This window comes from Talpa occidentalis, unplaced genomic scaffold, assembly GCF_014898055.3.
Source record: "Talpa occidentalis isolate TD23 unplaced genomic scaffold, MPIMG_talOcc4v2.1 talOcc4.5, whole genome shotgun sequence".
In the NCBI taxonomy this organism is placed as follows: domain Eukaryota; kingdom Metazoa; phylum Chordata; class Mammalia; order Eulipotyphla; family Talpidae; genus Talpa; species Talpa occidentalis.
In genome coordinates, this window is record NW_023604861.1 from 82,139,117 (window position 1) to 82,158,506 (window position 19,390).

General features: G+C 37.9%; 1 protein-coding gene across 7 annotated transcripts in view; it reads right to left on the reverse strand.

Annotated features, from left to right (window-relative positions):
• Positions 1-1,535: 1,535 nt before the first annotated feature.
• The window catches only part of TIA1 (TIA1 cytotoxic granule associated RNA binding protein), a 38,772-nt gene continuing 20,917 nt past the window's right edge, over positions 1,536-19,390 (reverse strand). For 5 of the 7 annotated variants that reach the window (XM_037527561.2, XM_037527559.2, XM_037527563.2 and 2 more), the window contains 6 exons: positions 14,702-14,810; positions 14,229-14,324; positions 14,039-14,123; positions 12,411-12,534; positions 11,412-11,557; positions 1,536-10,124 (listed from right to left, as the gene is read on the reverse strand). In XM_037527561.2, the coding sequence (XP_037383458.1) occupies positions 9,998-10,124; positions 11,412-11,557; positions 12,411-12,534; positions 14,039-14,123; positions 14,229-14,324; positions 14,702-14,810 (687 nt within the window). In that variant the 3' untranslated portion in view covers positions 1,536-9,997. The remainder of the gene's footprint in view (positions 10,125-11,411; positions 11,558-12,410; positions 12,535-14,038; positions 14,124-14,228; positions 14,325-14,701; positions 14,811-19,390) is intronic. The other 2 variants (XM_037527562.2, XM_037527560.2) reach the window with 1 other exon arrangement.

Here is a 19,390-nt window from a genome sequence, read left to right on the forward strand (position 1 = left end):
GTTTTTATAATCTCCTCTGTCTTTGATTACTTGCAATATGATTATGCATGTAAGTATGGACTTCATTTCACTGATCCTTTTTGGGATTCACTGTGGCTGTTGCATCAGGGAATTCCTACCTTTCAACAATTCTGGAAAAATCCTTAGCCACTATGTCTACAATACTGCCCACCCCAAATTGTTTTTTTTCCTTTGTGGAACTCCATTTTAAATGTATTTTAGATTTCTACACCCTTTCCTCTTTGTACTTTATTCCAATTTGCAGCTTTCTTCAGCTCTAATTTTGTTTAGTCTTTTTAATTTTAGCCATTGTATTTTTAATTTCTAGAAATTCAATTAGTTTCTTTAAAATTCTGCATAATCACCATTACTTTCTTGATATTTTAGTTGCATCTTTTATTTCTAAAGGCATGAAATATAGTTATTACATATTTAATATATGATTATTGTGTTTAAAGTCTTTGACCCAAATTCCACTATTATTTTTGTTAGCTCCCTGATAAGGTCAAGGTCAAGCTTCCTTATTTTTTTTTTTTTAAAGATTGATTGATTGATTGATTTATCCAAGAACCGGGGTACAAGCCAGATGCGCAGGAGGGTGAGAGGATTCACCAGGGACAGCGTGGGGGGCAGAACAGGCGGACTGACAAGTACACTGCTGAGGGGAGCAGCGGGCAGCAGGAGAGGTCTGCGCGCCATGTGGGACCCTCCCAATCGCCGGGGATTGAACCGGCGCTGCAGAGGCTGCAGGCAGCTTCGCAGCCTGGCGCTCAACCGCTGCGCCACTGGGGAGGCCCCTTCCTCATGTTTTTGGTAAGTTTTTGATTCTGAGTTGCCAGTTGATTTTAATTTGAGGTAATCCTGAGGATAGTTCATCCAAGAGGTTTTGTGAGTATACAAATTACAAATAGGATCTCTACTAAATCATCAGTCTAATCAAGAAATGTACAAAGTATATAAAATCACATCACAGAAAAGAAATACAGAGCACCGCGCTGTGAAGCTGTCCGCAGCCTCTGCAGCGCCGGTTCCATCCCAGCTGGCGAGCGAGGGTCCCACATGGAGAAGCAGACCTCTCCAGTTTTGCCCCCTGCTCCCCTCAGCAGTGTATTTCATCAGTCTCCCTGTTCTGTTCCCTGCTCTGTCTCTGGTGAATCTTCTCACCCTCCCGCGCATCTGGCCTGTACCCTAGTTCTTGTATAAATAAATCTTAAAAACAAACAAACAAACAAACACAGGGCCTCCCCGGTGGCGCAGCGGTTGAGCGCTGGGTTGCGAAGCTGCCCGTGGCCTCTGCAGCGCCAGTTTGATCCCCGGCTGCTCCCCGGCCACCTGAGGAGAGTCCCGCATGGCGCGCAGACCTCTCCTGCCACCCTCCGCTCCCCTCAGCAGTGTACTCAGTCCTTCTGCCTGCTCTGCTCCCCGCTCTGGCTCTGGTGAATTCTCTTACCCTCCCGCGCTTCTGACTGTACCCAGTCCTTGTATAAATAAATAAATAAATATTAAAAAAAAAATACAAACAGCCAATTATTGCGGAAAATTATTAATTTTACTTGCAAACAGGGAAATACAGATTATTTACATGCATGAGATTGGCAAAAATGAAAGTTCATTATTGATCAGCTTTGGTTAAGATAGGGGAAATAGTGCCTTTGAAATTATTTGGAATGTAAAATGTTGCAACCTTTTACAAGTGAAATTTGATATATAAAATACAATTTTTACAATTCACATTTTTAGCCCATCACTCAATTTCTAAGTATCCTAGAAAAACAGTACACACATGCACAAAAAAAAAAAAAATGCACTTTAACTCCAATTTACTTTTTATATGAAAAGCAGTTCATGGCTTTTGCTTTTGTTTTTCATTTTGTGTCCAAATGAATGGTGGGGTTGTTTTTGGTAGTCATTTACTTTTGTGAGTTATTGTTTACCATATAGAAATTTTAAAAATTGCTTTCTTGGCACAGGGGTTAAGTCTCAGTGCTATCAAGCTATGGATAGCCACTGCAACATAAGTTTGATCCCCGCCAGGGAGCTGACCCACATGGCGCAGCAGACCTCTTCTGCCTCGCCCACTGCTCCCCTCAGCAGTGTATTTCAGTCAATCTGCCTGTTCTGCTCCCCACTCTGTCTCTGGTGAATCCTCTCACCGCTGCCCCTCCCCCCCTTCCTTCCACAGACAAATGAACCTGGATTAGCTAACTATCCTCACCTCCCATTCTTTAAACCACTACTGTCTGTTCCCACTATTTCACTAAAAAAATGCTCATTTTAAATTTATCAATTACTGCTAAATCCAGTGGCCTTTTTTTAAAAAAACCATTTCTTGTACTTTTCCTCTCTGCAATATTTAATCCTCTTGGCTATTTCTATTTACTTGATTTTTTTTCTCCTCCTTGATTCAAGATGTTAGGACACTCAGTATTTCTCATCTGTCAGGCAACTCAATTCTCCTTTGCAAGCTTCTCTGCCCTCTTTAACACCAATGGACCTATGATGTTCGCCCTTTGTCTGTTCACTCTAGTGTTTCCCTGGGTGCTTGCCACTTTATGTGGGTGACTCCCATCTCTATATTCAGTCTGAATCTCCCTCCTCAATTTTGTATTACTACCTACTGGATATTTCTACTTGAATGTCACCCATCTCCAAGTACTCGTATATTTTCAATGGTGAAACTCTTCATCTCTCATCTCTTGCCCTCCAAGTAGCTTTTGTCCATACCCTCAAAAATTTCTCCTTTTCCCCAGTAACTAATCCCACCATCCACGTGATTATTCAAGCCAAACACCTAAAAGAACTAAATACAAGTTAAATCAATGGTTTTGTAGGGCCTTTCAGATTAAAAAAACCTTCAAATTATTTAGTATAGCATAAAGAATTGGAAAAAAAAATTGGCTCTCATTTGGTCCTTTGTTTCAGTTTTCTCTCTTACCTTATATCCACTCATTTAGCTGGCAGTACTATTAGCACATGACATAAAGCCATTTGGTCAAAACCAATAGTTGGAGATAACAATTTAATTCATTTACCAATTAATTCAACAAACATTAAGCACCCATTATTTACTATGTATCAGATATATACAGCACTGAAGAAAACGGTCACTAGCTACTAGTGGGAACACATGTTTTAAAGCTATAATACAAATATATAAATAAAAATTATGGCAAATGCTATAAAGGAAAAAGTGTAAGAGAATTTGAGAAAACTATTTATTTACACTGTTGGGTAAAGAAAGGAAGGCCTGTTAAAAGAAGTGACATTTAAGTGGAGATTGGCAGACAAAAGGTGTTCAGATGGCAAGGCCCTGTGATGGGAGTCTCTCAGTCCCCAATCCACCCTTCTTTTGCTTTGCTTTGTGCAACATTTCTCCTTTGTCAGTTAGGCTTTATCAGTAGAACTGGTGGAACAGTGTAAGGTGCAAGTGGCAGGAAGGCACTTCCCTTACAGGTTTTGCTTCTTTTTACTCAGTGTGGGCAGGAGCCAGTGGATCAGTGTATGGAAGACCCAGTGGTGCTTCCCTCAGTGGTTCTTGAGACCTCCCCCTCCTGCAGCTGCTTCCATGGCAGCTTTGACTGCACAATCTACATCGGTCTGTAGGATTAAGATAAAATAGACACTGAAGTTAAATTTGAATTTCAGTTAAACAAATCATTTTTAGTATGAAGATAATCCATGCAGTATTGGGGCTTGTTTTTATTTGCAAAATCTTGCAACCCTAGCTGTTTCCCCACCTGGACTACTTCAGTAGACAAGATCCTGCCCATCTGTGCTCTTTGGCAACTAGGCAGCTTTTGTGGATCAGCTCTGGCCATGCCCTGTGGCTTATTTCTTCACCAGCCTGCCATTCCTTTGATAAGCAAGCTCTAATCTTTAAAGAAGTGGAATCTCTTCAACCCTTAGTTCCTTCATTGTTTACTGTTTACAATTTTTTTTTTTGCACCTGCAAATTTTAGTAGCAAACTACTTTTCACTACTTAACAGCTGTTTATATTATAATTTCCCTTTTCAAATTTCAGTGTTGATCTCCACCTCTACTGACTGGACAGTGACTGATATGATTTATTTATTTAAGAAAAATGAGTGTGGCATGGAAGGGTTTTTAGGACACTGGGGAATGGACTGCTGTGAAGTTGGATAAGATTGCGCTTTAGAAGGCACTACAGGTCATATTAAAGATTTTAGATTACATTCACATGTAACGAGAAGTAAACAAAGGCTTTCAAGCAGGGGAATGTCATGATCAGAATTAAATGTTTAAAATATTCGTTTGGGCATCTCATTCTAGTAGAAACATGTTAGCACCCTGGTTCTGGATCATTTCACTTCTGGAAACCAGAGAGTAAAGGGAAACGTGACCAATGATGCCTCCTGCCTCCCACAAGTGAAATTGGGAAGACCAAAAATTTATAAATTTCACATTGAAGAAGAAAATATACAAAAACAAATTTCACATCATAGAAACTTTTGGGAGGCCAATAAACTGTAGTGTGGAATTATAGAGCGAGGAGACTGGTGAGGAAGATCTCAGGAATCATCAACAACTAATCACTTTGTGAACAGAGCTCAACTCTGAGTGCAGCCCGCAGTAAGGACTTGAAAAAGTGAGTGCTGGTGGGGAATGGGGGAGGCAATGAAGGAAGATGCATGAAGTGATAGGGCATCCAGAAGCAACCATCTTTCAGAAAGTTAGGGGATCATCTAGAAAAGCAGGGTCTAGTTCCCTTAAAGGAGCAAGTAATCGAGAGCACTTGGAGCTGGCACAAAACCCCTTCTAAACGGGTGACATCCCAAGAGAAAGGATTCAGCCCAAGAGAAAGGATTTAAAGAGACAATTTATTGCAGCTGATAGGAGATGAGCAAGCTGGACAGGGTTCCTTCTGCTTCGTCCTCCTACTGGAACTTGGTCTAGGAAAATCCAATTGTTTCAAATATGAATAAATAGAAAGGAATAAACACAGAAGCTGTGCAAAGATACTCTAATTAAAAATATGAGGGACTAGCAAAATGCACTTAGCTTCCCCCTGGAAAAGACAAAGAAGAACGTTCCTACAAAGCAGCTGAAAATATACCAACATTCCAATGTGAAATTGAAAAAAAAATTGAATGCAGCAAATGCAGCTATGAAAAACGAGAGAGCCAGGGATGAGATGTACCTTAAGTGAAGTAGAAACAGAACTTAGGATACAGAAAGAAGAACAAATGCATTTCCTAAATGAACACTGAAAGGAATGTGAGACTGGATACCACAGGAAGCACATTAAGGAACAGAGATTAGAAATGACAAACAAAAAAAAAGTCTAAATGATAGAAACAGATGACAGAGATCTAAAATAGAATTGGAGCTGCCAGAGAAAAACCAAAGCAGTAAAAATAGTTATGAATATATGAACTTAAGGCTATTTATTCAGGAACTTTTCTTAGTGCATACAGTTAGTTCAGAAGGGAAGTATTTCCTTAATGTTTTTCTTTTGCATTGCCCTTCTGCATTTGCCTGATTTTTTCCCAACATTTAGATCTTCTCACACTCCCAGTTCTGTAAAATGTCCAGATATACAATTATCTACAATAGTCCTGACCACCATTCTGGATTGGATGCCAAGTTGTTTCACAGCGGTTAAGCTTTTATGTCACTCCTGTGTTGGTTCCTGTATCTATACACTATGCTCTATTTTTCTCTCGATTTTCTCTATTTTGATTGCGAGTATCCAGTAGCTGAGAACGGGTGAAAGGGAAGAAAATCTTTTGATAACTTGCATGTCTAAATATACCTTTATTCTACTGACACTCATGACCATACACAGTTGGATATACAATTCAAAAGTCTGAAGACAATACGCCATTAATTCCACTTCCAATGATGCTGCTGAGTACTATCCTCAATCCTTTTGGTATATTTCAGAATATCCTTGTCTGATGTCCTAAAATTTCATGGTGGTATTGCCTTTTTTGGTATCTTTTATTTTTATTGTGCTAATTCAAAAACACTCTTTCACTCGAGACTTATTTCCTCAGGAATATTTTCAAATAAATTCCACCCACTCCCCAATTTTTTCAATGTTTTTTTCCTGGAACTACCATTGGTTATAAAAGAAAGCTCATTAAATGAGTCATAGTTATATATTTTCCATTCCACTTTTGGTTTGGGTACATTTCCTTGTCTTTCAAATTCTCACTGAATTTACTTGTATTTTAATTTCATGTTTTGACATTTTATTAGTATTTTGTTATAATTTTTTGAAGACACTATTCCTTTATCTTAGGATATAACAGTTTTTGTTAAGTTTTCTGCTTCTTGAAAGTTGCTTTCGTTTAGATCTACACTTCACAACCAAAAATTTCCTCAATTTCTGGTAATCTTCAGCTGCCCTTACTTAAAAATGAAGTACTAAAAAAACCTGTTTGGAAGATTTTTGTACATAGGCAGAATTTATTGAATGGCAAACTCCTCATGAGGGTTTTAGTGCTCGGTTGGTTTTGTAATGGGGACTCACAAATGTCAACATGTATCTTTTCTCTTGAGAATTATTTTAGTTTTTCCACAGAAGGATCCTCCAAACACTGTCTCGTGTGTATAAGTGGAGATGTTGGGGTTCGAGTAGAACAAGGCTAAGGAGCTAAAGATCTCATTTATCCATTATGTAAATTTGTGCTAATCCCTATTTTCTGTATAGCATCTCATCCTAGTCTAGTAATGGAGTCAGAAGTTTGTTTTTTAACTTTTTATGTTGAATTGCTATCAGAATAAATCCAGCCTCCAACATTAGAGGTCACAGAATACAATCCTATTCAATTAAGACACATTCACAAATTTTATTAAGACTCAAAAAAAAAAAGTTGTTCTGAAGTTACAATTTTTAAGTTCTAAATACAATAGTAAAAAATGCAGTGAGTGAAAAGAAGAAAATAATCCTTTGTGGGCAAAAAAAAAAAACCACATACTATTTTTAGAAATCATCACTCTTTCATTGAAAGAGTTTGCTTTTTATTTTCTATAAACACATTTTATTTTTTCAACTCCACTGTAACCTCAGGAGCACCTTACAGCATTTATTAAACCTAACTCTTTTTGTGTATGCAATCTTGTCTTTATAAACTGCCCTAAGCTGTAATGGGACTCTAACACAAATCCAAAAGGAAGAATGAGCAAGCACAGAAAGAAAACAGAAGGAAAAAAAAGAATGTGACTGTAATCTTCAACAGATAACACCAACAAGGAAAACAAAAGCCTGGTTTCCTAGTGACTTAAATCTGCAGAATGTCAATTTTTTGTGTTATTAAGCAGTAACCCAATGTAACTATAATTTCTGGAATAAGATTAAAAAAATCTAACAAGTACCTATGTGAATCATACAGCAAAATGGCTAGAAGAAAAAGAAAAAAAAAATCTCACACACAATAATCACTGCAAAAAGATCCCACAGGTTTATAGAAAACATAAAGGAACTTTAATATCCAAATAGTCAGGGCAAAGAATACTGGATTAATGACCCATTAAGTGTGAATCACTTCAAGATCTTTACAGTACCAGATGTATTTTAAAATAAAATCTGAATGCATATTGCAGAGAAACCATTCTTTAAAACTTAATTTCCTTACCTGATATTAAGACCAAAATTACTTTTAGATTGAAAAATCTTTAGATTTCTTTTAACACTAAGAGTAAGATTTAAACCAAAATTAGCAATGTTCCTGAAATGTGAATTTGTTCAGTAGTAGTTTTATCATCATGCACAATACCACTTCTCAAAAAGCAGTCAATGTACATTTTAAGATTTGTGCAATGAGAAAATACACTGGCTAATAAAAAGTTTTACTTGAGATAGTCAAAATGAAAGAAAAACTATACTTTTGCTTTAATTATTTTTGTCCAAATAATTTACCCTGCAGTCCACAGATGTATAGGAAATAAAATATTTTGTAGCAAGTGAAAAATGAGGGTCCTAAATGTAAAAACGTAAACCAGAAGAATCTACAAATAACTTTCCTGGCTTTTTATTTTATTTTTTGAGTATTTCATTTTAGCTGCTTTTGGTTGCATGCCCTGATTTATAAAAGTTAACAAGGAAAAGAAATTTCCAAGTTTTTAAAAAATTTACTTATCTTCCATAAAGCAACTTTTAATGTATCGACATTTAAAAATACACAGTGACTTAATGAAACATCAGTACAACTGCATAGAATTGAGCTCCAGAGAATTATACATTTAGGGGCTGTCTTCCTGGGCTCTGGTTTACAAGAGTATTGGCTTAGAGACCAGTTCAGAGTCATTTGCTCCTACCTGGAAGATACAGGCCAAGAAGCTCTAAGATTTCAAAGGCCTTTTCAGTTTCTAAATAAAATGCTAGGCGCTCTCTGAGGCTCTTAAAAACAACCAGCCATCCAAATATGTATAATGGGGATCCTTCCCCTTTGTGAGTCAAGAAGTCGTTTGTGACCTATACTGAAAATAAAACAAAATCTCCCACAATCTTTCTCTTCTAAGAGACTCTGAAATGTACTACAAATTTTAAAACTAGAACAATGCCCTCAAAGATTAAACCTCTTAATGTTCGGAGTCACCCCAAAATAACAAAATTGGGGGACTCCAAGGAAACAGGTACCAGAAGAATCAAAATAATGATTGCACTGAGGATTCTCCTCTTTGAAGGCTGTTTAAAGAGGTAGGATTTTAAGGTTTTTTTTGTTTATCTTTTGGCCTCTGAACATTAAAAAAATGCTTTGCCCGGCTGGTCCTTCAGGCTAACTTTGGAGTTCACAGCAACCCCAAGGCCTGACATAAGGATATTCTACAGTTTCACAGCTATCATTTGTACATATTAAGTTGATTTACTCTTTTTGAGTAAATATGACTAGAAAATGGTAAATTAATATATTCCTTACATACAGCTTTGTCTCAAAATTCTTGAAAAACAAAGAGCAGATGACTTTGTATTCAAAGACTACCAAAGTATGTATTTGATATTCACATGCAAACAACTTAAAACCTTATAAATCTCCTGTCAACTCTGCATGATGCCTTTATGAAGGAAATGACATAGAAAGTTTGCTAACTGTGCAAAATATTAAACTGCAAAAACATTTTACATAATGAAATAATACATGTAAATGTAGAAGTTGACACATGACATTAACATGGGTTCATAAGAACTTAATCACATTTTAGAGATTTTCTTTAGTAACAAGTTTTTTGTTTTTATATTTCCTGGTATACTGCAAAGTTTATCACAGAAGATAAAAATCCCTTAAAACAAATCTAACAGGGAATTCTTGAGGCACCTTCTCATAGAAAACACAAGAGGAATGAAATATCAATCCATCTGAGAAAAGTTTTCAATCTAAGTGAACATCATTTTTTTTCCATTTAAGTATACTTTACAGAACTTTAATAAGGCAAGACAAATTTGTGGAAAAAAATGTAGATACAAAAATGACGTAAACTAATAATTTATATTTAAAAATCCCAAAGGGTAAACAGTGGAGATGGGACAGTTCAAACAATGCCTTTTTCAAAAAACCTAAAACAAAATTGTGCACAAGCTGAAGATTACGAAGAACTTCAAAACTGCACAGTTTTGGTTTTTCTTTCCATTTTCTTTTTTACATCTTTATATTACATGTTTTAAATCATATCAGGAATGCAAACTAGAACTGCACACTACTTTAGTGGAAAAAAGTTCAACATTGTGCAATTTTCTGCCTCTTAATTTTAAAAAAGTGGCAGCAATCCCTGCATTTATATTTGAAACAAGGATCTGAGAAACTTTATCAAAAAAGGTAATGAAGGCAAAAATTGGCAGACATCCAGCATCTTGTTTCTTTTTAAAACAATGTGGATGATAAGTAATTTCATGATTAAAAAATGAATCTTTTTAAATAAATACATTGTATCTGACATTTGCACTGACTGATTTGATAAATCTTTAAGTAAACAACTGCTTTACTACACTCCCTGTAGCCTCAAGCCACTGGCTTTAGATTCTGGAGTCCTTTTTCACTGGGTTTCATACCCTGCCACTCGATATCCTGCAGGCTGATTAGGCAACATACTGCCATTCTGTCCCGGAGGTGGCTGTACTCCATAATTTGGTCCCATCCATGGTGCAGAAGACTGTGTCTGACTGGAAGAGAATATGAAAGAAGTAGAAAGGAGGGAAAAACCTAGTGATTAAAAGAAAATGTAATGCCAAGAACAACACATACATGGGAAACACACTTTTTTCTTAAGCCCAAATTTAAGAATAAATATTATGCCACAGTACACAAAGGCAAAGGTTTTCCTCTTAAAAGCACACATATTTATAAGTTGAATTTGTGCAGTTTAATTCTATTAGTTTAATTACAGCTAAGAAAATACTGTTAGGTGCAGCAGACCAGACCTTGCTTGTTTTGCCTGCTGTTTCCCTTAGCAGAGTATTTCAGTAAACCGCCTGTTCTGCTCCCCACTTTGTCTCTAGTGAATCTTGTTATCCCCCCGGCACAGAAGAACTGGGGTGCAGGCCAGACATGTGGGGCATAAGAGGATTCACCAGAGATAGAGTGAGGAGCAGAACAGGCGGATTTACTGAAATACTCTGCTAAGGGGAGCAGTAGGCAAGACAGGAGAGGTCTGCTGTGCCATACATGGGTTAGCTCCCTGGCTGGGAATTGAAGTAAGGCTTTAGTGGTGCTAGAACTGAGACTTAACCCCTAGACCACTAGGGAGGCCCATAAATAAAAAGAAAGAAAACAGATAATGTTTCAAAAGAAAAAAGAAAAAGAAGAAAAGAAAACCCTTAACCTATAAACATTTATCCTCTTTGAATTCAGGAAACACTCATCTTATCATCTCAGAAATGAAAGTTGTACATCAGGGTTATACACACGCTGACCAAGTCACTAACTGAAAGAAACTCAATCATTTTGAGTAAGGACTAACATTTACATTACCCAAAGAAGAAACTGAAAAATTGGCCTATGTAAACATTTTTTCAACACACAAGATTATTTTTACATAAAAAGTGCAAAAGTATTTTAATTTCCAGCCTGTTTTCCAGAAATTTAAGTAAAATTATGTAATTCACGGTATATAAGGCATCAGAATAACTGCATCCAAGCAGGATTAAGTGACCATTTGTCATGTAAAAAGTTTATTAAGTTCTTATTTTCTCACTTTACATTAGTTGATTCATCATCAACCATTACCAAAATTCTTATTACGCTGGTTAAAACTAAAGGTAACATTTCTAGGCAAACTTTTAAAAAGGTTACTATTTAAAACTGTAAATCAAAAGCCACTCTAAATTAATTGCTTGAGGTTGAAGCTATGATTCAGACAGAGGGCCATACTGCCTACTACTTAAAATCTCTTTCCAAGTTGTAACCATATTCAAAGGTCAATATTAAAGGAAAAGTGCAAATATACTTACTTAAATCCCTGCTGGTTCCATGCCTGGCCATACATTCCATACGCAGGTACTTGCCAACCATTAGGCATATATTGGCCAATTTGCTGTGCATTTCCATACCACTGGCCCCACTGGCCATAAGCTTGTGGATATCCAATTTGATTCTGCTATTAAGTAAAATTATAACAGATAATTTGGTATTATTTCAAACTTTTTGCATATATATAGTCCTAATATATCACAAAAATACAGCCATGACACATATAGTCACCATTATAATTAAAGTGAAAGGATAAATGAAAGTTTAGAAAGTGACTGCTAAAAAAAAAAAAGTGAGGTTATGCTGCTGTAATTCTATGTGCTGCTCTCTGAATGGCACATACATTCTTTGTAAGGCAGTAGTAGGTAATGATGCCCTAGTAAGAAATATTTAAACTCAGTATAATGTTTAAGTGTTCTGCAAACTATCCATACGACTGTTTCCTTTACATAGGGAAGGTATAAAGACAACTTATTCCTATATTCATTCAGTTTACTTCAGAAACTTAGTTTAGGATTTTCTTACTCCCATTTACAGTTTCCTCATAGAAATCTTTAAGGAATCAAGTTTGAATTACTAAAGCTGCCTGGAAAAAAGGCAGCAAAATCTGGAATAGAATGTCAAAACTCTAAATATAGTTTTATTTTTGTTTCAATTGAATCAAGCATGCTTGTGAGTTCTCCAAACAGTGCATGAATAAATCTACCAAGTATTAAAAAAAAAAATTAATACCCTGTTAGGTTTGTCGGAGCATTTTAAAATCCACTGTGGGAGCATGAGTCAATTGAGGCGGTCACATTCATCATGTCACCACTGCACTCCATGAACCACCACTCTGGAACTATAATACATGTAGGAAGAGCCCTTATATACTAGCATTTTAGCTAGAGACTTATTAACAAGGATTATCAACAATTTCATTTTAAAATAACCTTAATATGAACCCAGAAATTACTTTGCAAAGTCAAGAACCTTCTCACCTGTTGCACAGGATTTATCATATCAAGAGTTTCTTTGCCCCAATAGCATTTCACAACATGACCTTCAATGGTAGTTCCATTAACAGAAACAATCGCATGTGCTGCACTTTCATGAGAATTGAACCTATTGAAAACAATATTAAGAATCACCAACATAAACTGCTTAAAATACTTATGAATAAAATCTATTTTTAGAAATCACGCTTAGGCTGAGGTAAAATAGGTAGTCCACATAAATCAATAAAATGGCATATCCTTGGCTTTTTCTTTTCTCCAAGGTCTTATAGTTCTGGAGAAACTTTTTTTTTATTTATTTATGTATACAAGAGCTGGGGTACAGGCCAGAGATGTGGGGGGTGAGTGGATTCACCAGAGACAGAGTGGGGAACAGAACAGGCAGATTGACCAAAGTACACTGCTGAGGGGAGCAGTGGGAGAGACAGGAGAGGTCTGCTTCTCCATGTGGGGTGCTCCCTGGCCGGCTGGGGATTGAACTCGTGTTGCAGGCTACCACTGCTTCATAGTGTGGTGCTTAACCACTTGTGCCACCAGGGAGGCCCAAGAAACTTTTTTTTAAAGATTTATTTATGCATACAAGAACTGGGGTGTAGGCCACAGAGGTATGTGTGTGTGTGGGGTGTGTGTGTGAGAAGATTCACCAGAGACAGAGTAAGGAACAGAACAGGTGGATTTACTGAAATACGGGTGAGAAGAGGTCTGCTATGCCACGTGGATTAGCTCCCTGGCCGGGGAATGAACTCATGTCACAGTAGCTGGTGGCAGCTTGATAGTGCTGAGACTTTGACCCCTGCACCAGCAGGGTGGCCCTTGGAGAAACTTCTTTTAAGAAAGGATTTTTTTTTTGAAGATACATTTATTTATGCATACAAGAGCCGGGATGTAGGCCAGACGTGCAGGGGGTGTGAGAGGATTCACCAGACACAGAATAGGGAGCAGAAGAGGCATATTGACTGAAATACATTGCTGAGGGGAGCAGCAGATGAGACAGGAGAAGTCTGCTGTGCCATGTGGGTTAGCTCCCTGGCTGGGTATCGAACTCATACTGCAGTGGCTGAGGGATAGCTTCATAGTGCTAAGACCACTGGGAGGCCCAAGAGAGGAATTTTTACTGGTTTGTGTTAGAAGGGATTCTATTAAAAAAAAATGGTAAATATATTCAATGTCAGAGAAATTTCTATTTCTTTATAACCAAGGGGAAGTTTTAAGAAAACAACTAAGTTACATGTTCAAAAATGACTTTAAGGGCCTCCCTTAATGGGGTTAAGATGCAAGGGGTGGCGCAAGGGGTTAAGACACAACCTATGAAGCAATTTGCAGCCACTGCAACACAAGTTCGATCCCCAGCTAGGGAGCTATCCACGTGGTGAAGCAGACCTCTTGACTTGCTCACTGCTCCCCTCAGCAGTGTATTTCAGTCAGTCTGCCTGTTCTGTTCCCAATTCTGTTTCTGGTGATTCCTCTCACCCCTCGCACCACTGGCCTGTACCCCACTTCTTGTATGCATAAATAAATAATAAATCTTCAAAAAAAAAAAAAAAAAGACTTTATGTGGAAGTTTCTTAGCCCTCCTCTCCCCTGCCAAAAACAACAACAAAAACCACCCCTACCGAACAAATGAATATCCTTTATCTGGGAAGACTCGAATTTCCATTATTTGTCCAAATGGTGAAAAAGTCTGACGCATTAGTTGTTCTGTTAAATGAGAAATAAAAATACACTGTAACACTAAAATCCTACACGTATGCTTTTCAGCTTAAAAACTAATCTTAAGATTCCACAAAAGTAAAGGTCCCATACCTGTTAGACCAGAAGTGACACCTCCACAGTACACAGTGCAGTTGCTTGGACTAGACTGATTTACAACTTCATCGTAAGATAGCTGTTTGGTGTTTGCTGGGGAGGTAGAGTTTTATAATTTTAATTCATTAAATAAAATGTTCAGAAAGAAAAAGGCAGCATTAACTACCCTATTATAATAATATTTACCTTAACCAAAATGCTTATATAAAATATATTGCATTTGAGAATTAAACCTCCCCCAAGAATATCTAATTATTCATTGTTCTCTACTGAATAGGAGACTTGACATTGATAATACCATTTATTATTTAGAATTACAAAAATGAAAACTAAGTACATTTTTGAACAGTAGTCTTGATTTGCTTCTCATCTATTTCTGCAATAAGTCTCCGGAAACAGCTCTAACATTTAAAATCTAGTGTATTTTTCTCCAAAATTCCACATTTCCTTTTCTTCTCCAATACACCTACACTCATATGTACTCTTTGGAGCTGGAGGCTTTCGGGTTGCCCAGTTAGTTCTGATTTGTCTTCCACCAAGCCACTGGCCACCCATCTGTTGAATGGCGTTTTCAGCATCCTGTTCCGCACAACATTAGAAACAACAAAGTCACCATTAGTTGATATTAAATAACTGTTAGATAAAAGTCATGTTTGTCTTTCATAAATGTTTTCTGAATGAAAATGCTTTATGAAATACATGGTATATAAGTTTTCCTAAAATAAAATGGTGCTTTCAAACTCTTTATATTTCAATATCAGATTTTCAGAATGTTAATCCATTAACCTGAAAAGGGGATAACGTCTAAAAGTCTTTATGAGGATGCTACTATAAAGTTTATGCAAGAACTCAGACTATTATAGATGAAAATCTCATTTCATAATCTAACAAGTTTGTTACTGTTAATTGGTTTCTCATTCATCCAAGTAAATACTAAACAGCTATCATGTTCTTGGCAATAGGTTAAAGGCTAGGAATACAATGATGAATGAAGCAGATATGGCCTCTGCTGCCATGCAGCTTACAATCTTTAGGGGGACAAACCAGGTAATTACAAATTATGGTAAATGCCATGACAGAAGCAAAAGGCTGAGATAAAGAATGTGGGCAAGGATGTCTACTTTAAACCACATAATTAGGGAAGGCTTCTCTGAAGTGATATGCAAGCTGAAATTAAGAGGAATAGGAGCTGGCCAAGCAAGCCCTGGTAGAGTATATTAAGCACTGCAAAGCATATTAAGGCAGGAAAGAGTTTATTATGCATGTGAAAGAAGCACGTGAAAGATCACCATTTTCAATGGAATCTAATGAGCAAAGAGGGTAGGATGCCAGAGGGAAGTAAGATTTTAAGAGATTGTCATGATCTGATTTATATTTTAAGAAGGCCATTGTTAGTACTACAAGTCAGGTGAATAACAAAGGTAAAAAGACACTTTATGAGTCTAAAGCAATATCCAGTTTAAAAAAAAAAAAAAGGTGGCCAGGACTGGTGGAGTGGCAATGGGTATAATTTAAAAAAACAGTGGAAAGAAGTGGGGGGCAGGTGGTGCACTGTAAGTAAAAGAAGAGGAATCAAAGATAACATTTAGGTCTTTCTTGAGTAGTAGGGAGGACGATACTAGCATTTAATGAAATAAGAATCCAGAGAAGGAAAGGAACAAGTTTGAGGACTAAACAAACTTCCATTTATCACACATTAAGTATGAGAAGTTTGTAAGACATCTAAATGAAGACAAAGTAGTAAAAAGAACTGGAAATATAACATTCAAGTCATGAACACTAAAGAGTAAAGAATCCTGGGACAGAGCCCTGAAAAACAGCAAAATCTGAAAACTGCATAAAGGAAAAACTGCTAGTAAAGGAGAACAAGATGGAGTATTAGTCAGTGATGAAAAATGAAGCCTGCTGGAGGCCTGCTCCAGCAGAATGTCGTGTCAGGGGTCCCCAAAAGGAGAGGACGGCGTCAGCGAAAACTTGGGGGGCTGAGGGGAAGTGGGGTGAGGCAGACACAGACTGCCTCTTATATTGGTGCAAGTCTCTCTTATACAGACTCTTGTCTCAGCAGGCCTTTATTTATACATCAAATTCTTTATGTGATCATTACATCATGCAATCATGTGATTTCACTTTTACATTGTTTCAGAACTTATTTTTGATTATCAATCAGTGCCCAGACCTTTCTTAATTTTCCCAGTATATGATTAACTTGGTTGATTGGTTACATTAACTTGGTTACATAATTTCCTAGGTGATGTATGTTATTCAGAAAATAGAAACAGGTGCTACACACAGCGTGATTCAAGCAGTCAAGCTAGATAACTAAAACAAGGCTAAGTGGGCATTGTAAAATCACAGGCAGCTTTCTATTTCCTATATAGAATCAGGGGTCCCTGTGTCATGGGAACAACATGTGGTGTGTTTTTGTCGGATCCCTTTGTCTCCCGGGGCATCTCAGGGGCTTTCCCTTGTGGGGGGACTTTTGCCGGGCTCGATTCCAAGAGCTCTATCAAGCATGGCTTGCTAGAGAACTCAGTGTTACTCATAGTATCAGAATTATAAATTGAGGGGCGTGGAGAGTTGTTGGGAGCCATTTCATGTTAGAAAGTGCTTTTCTCAAACTACTGAAGTGTGCATTACTGGCACTAATGCCAACATTCATTGTGTTATTTTGAAGCTTATAGAAAATTTCCATGGTTTCAGTAACAGCTACAAACAAATAAAAGAAAATAGCAGGAGCCAGCTATGGAGCTTTCTGACTTTTCAGAAATTTCCCCCATGCCCGGACCTTGTCAGACAGCATAGCCCGCGCCAGAAGCCCACAAAAGTATACAGAGCCAAGGAAGCATAGGTCAAGAGATGAACTTGAAAAGGGTGAAAAGCAAAAACAAAAGCCAGTTTAGAGTACACTGAGAAGTAAATGGGATGCTGCTTTGGTTTTTGTATGTCAACCATGAGCACAAAAGATCAGGCAGATTTAAACCTAATTCCTGAGACACATAAAAAGAAAATGCATATTCTTAAAAGGAAACAAATATTGTCCTTCATAAGATATCAAACTACTACTGAAGTGTCCCCTCAAATTGATATGAAGTCCTAACTACCCCTTAAGCTCACAAAAATATTAGGATTTGGTAATAGGCTCATTGCAGATGTATTAGTAAAGATGAGGTTATACTGGATTAAGATGGCCCTAATTCCATTATCACTGATGTCCTTATAAGAAGAACAGAAGCCAGTGTGGATACACACAGAAGGAAGAGGGCCATGTGAAGATGAAGAGTCTGGAGTGAAGCAGCTACCAGCCAAGGATAACAAAGATTATTGGCAACTACCAGAAACTAAGAAGGAGAGAGAGAGAAGGATTCTTCTATAGTTTATTTTTTTTTTAAAAGATAACTAGCAAGTTTCACCTTTTTTAAAAAAAGATTTATTTATGCATACAAGAATTGGGGTACAGGCCAGAGATGCAGGGGGTGAGAGGATTCACCAGAGACAGAGTATGGAATAAAACAGGCAGACTGACTGAAATACATTGCTGAGGGGAGCAGCGGGCGAGACAGGAGAGGTCTGCTTCACCATGTGGGTTGCTCCCTGGCCAGCCAGGGATTGAACTTGTGCTGTAGAGGCTGCGAACTGCTTCACAGTACAGTGCTTAACCCCTCGCATCACCACCAGGGAGGCCCTATAGTTTATTTTTTCAAAAAGATTTATTTATGAACACAAGAACTGGAGTATGGGGTGGGGAGGGTGCAGGAGGGGTTAGAGGATTCACCAGAGACAGACCGGAGAGCAGAACAGGCGGAATGACTGAAATACACTGTTGAGGGGAGCAGCGGGCTAGCCAGGAGAGGTCTGCTGTGCCATGTGGGTCACCTCCCTGGCCAGGGATCGAACTTGTGCTACAGTAGTTGCAGATAGCTTCATAGTGCTGAGGTTTAACCCCTTGCGCCACCAGGGAGGCCCCAATTAATTTTTTTAGATTTTATTTATTTTTGCATAGAACTGGGATATATAGGCCAGAGGATTCACCAGAGACAAAGTGGGGAGCAGAATACCCTATTTACTGAAATATATTGCTAAGGGAAGCAGTAGGAGAAAGGAGAGTTCTGCTACATTATATATGGGTCAGCTCCCTGGCAGGGATCAAACTCAGGCTGCAAAGGTGATAGCATGATAGCACTGAGACTTGACCCCTATGCCATCAGGGAGGCCCCTATGAAAAACCTGAATGGGTCATTCTTAGACACTCTTGCATAGAAAGTACAGTGTCTCTGTACTTACATTGGTAAGCAACAGTCATAACATGGAGGCAATACAAGAAAACCCAAAGGTTAATGAAACATTGTTGTATACTTCAAGATTAGTGCCAATATAAATTCTTCCACTAGGGGCCTCCCTGGTAGCACAAGGGGTTAAGTCTCAGCACTAGGAAGCTATTTGCAGCACACGTTCAATCCTTGGCCAGGGAGCCAATAACCCACATGGTGCAGCAGACCTCTTCTGTCGGTCCACTGCTCCCCTGAGCAGTGTATTTCAGTCAATCCACCTGCTCTGCTTCCCACTCTGTTCTCTGACCACCACGGCCTCTCCCCTCTCACACCTCAGGCCTATACCCCAGCTCTTGCGTGCATAAATAAATCTTAAAAAAAAATTCTTCCATCATTTACTTCTGTATTTTTGGACGTGCAATACCCTCCCTGACATTTAATTATCCTGAACCTTGTGCTATCACATTAAAAGAGTTAAAATTATTTATTTGAATTTGAAGTATTTTTACAAGGTTCACACATCAAACAATACAATATAGAAGAGAAGCTTCCATCTTTCCTTCAGCTGCCTAACTCTCTTTACCTACCCCTAAACAGGAACCACTGCAACCAATTTCTCATTTATCCCTATAGGGGGAAAGAAGACACAGACACAGACACACAGCGCAAATACGTTTCCTTCCTTTTTACTCAAGTGAGGGGCTTCACCTAACAATAAAACACCATGGAAATCTTCCTATAGTCAGTACTCACAGAGTTTTCTTATTCCTTTTTTAAAAACAATGGCACAGTATTACATTATACAAAGGACATGCCAAATATTTTATCTAACTGTCACACTAAATTATGAGTCTTGGGCCTCCCTGGTAGCACAAGGGGTTAAGACGCAAC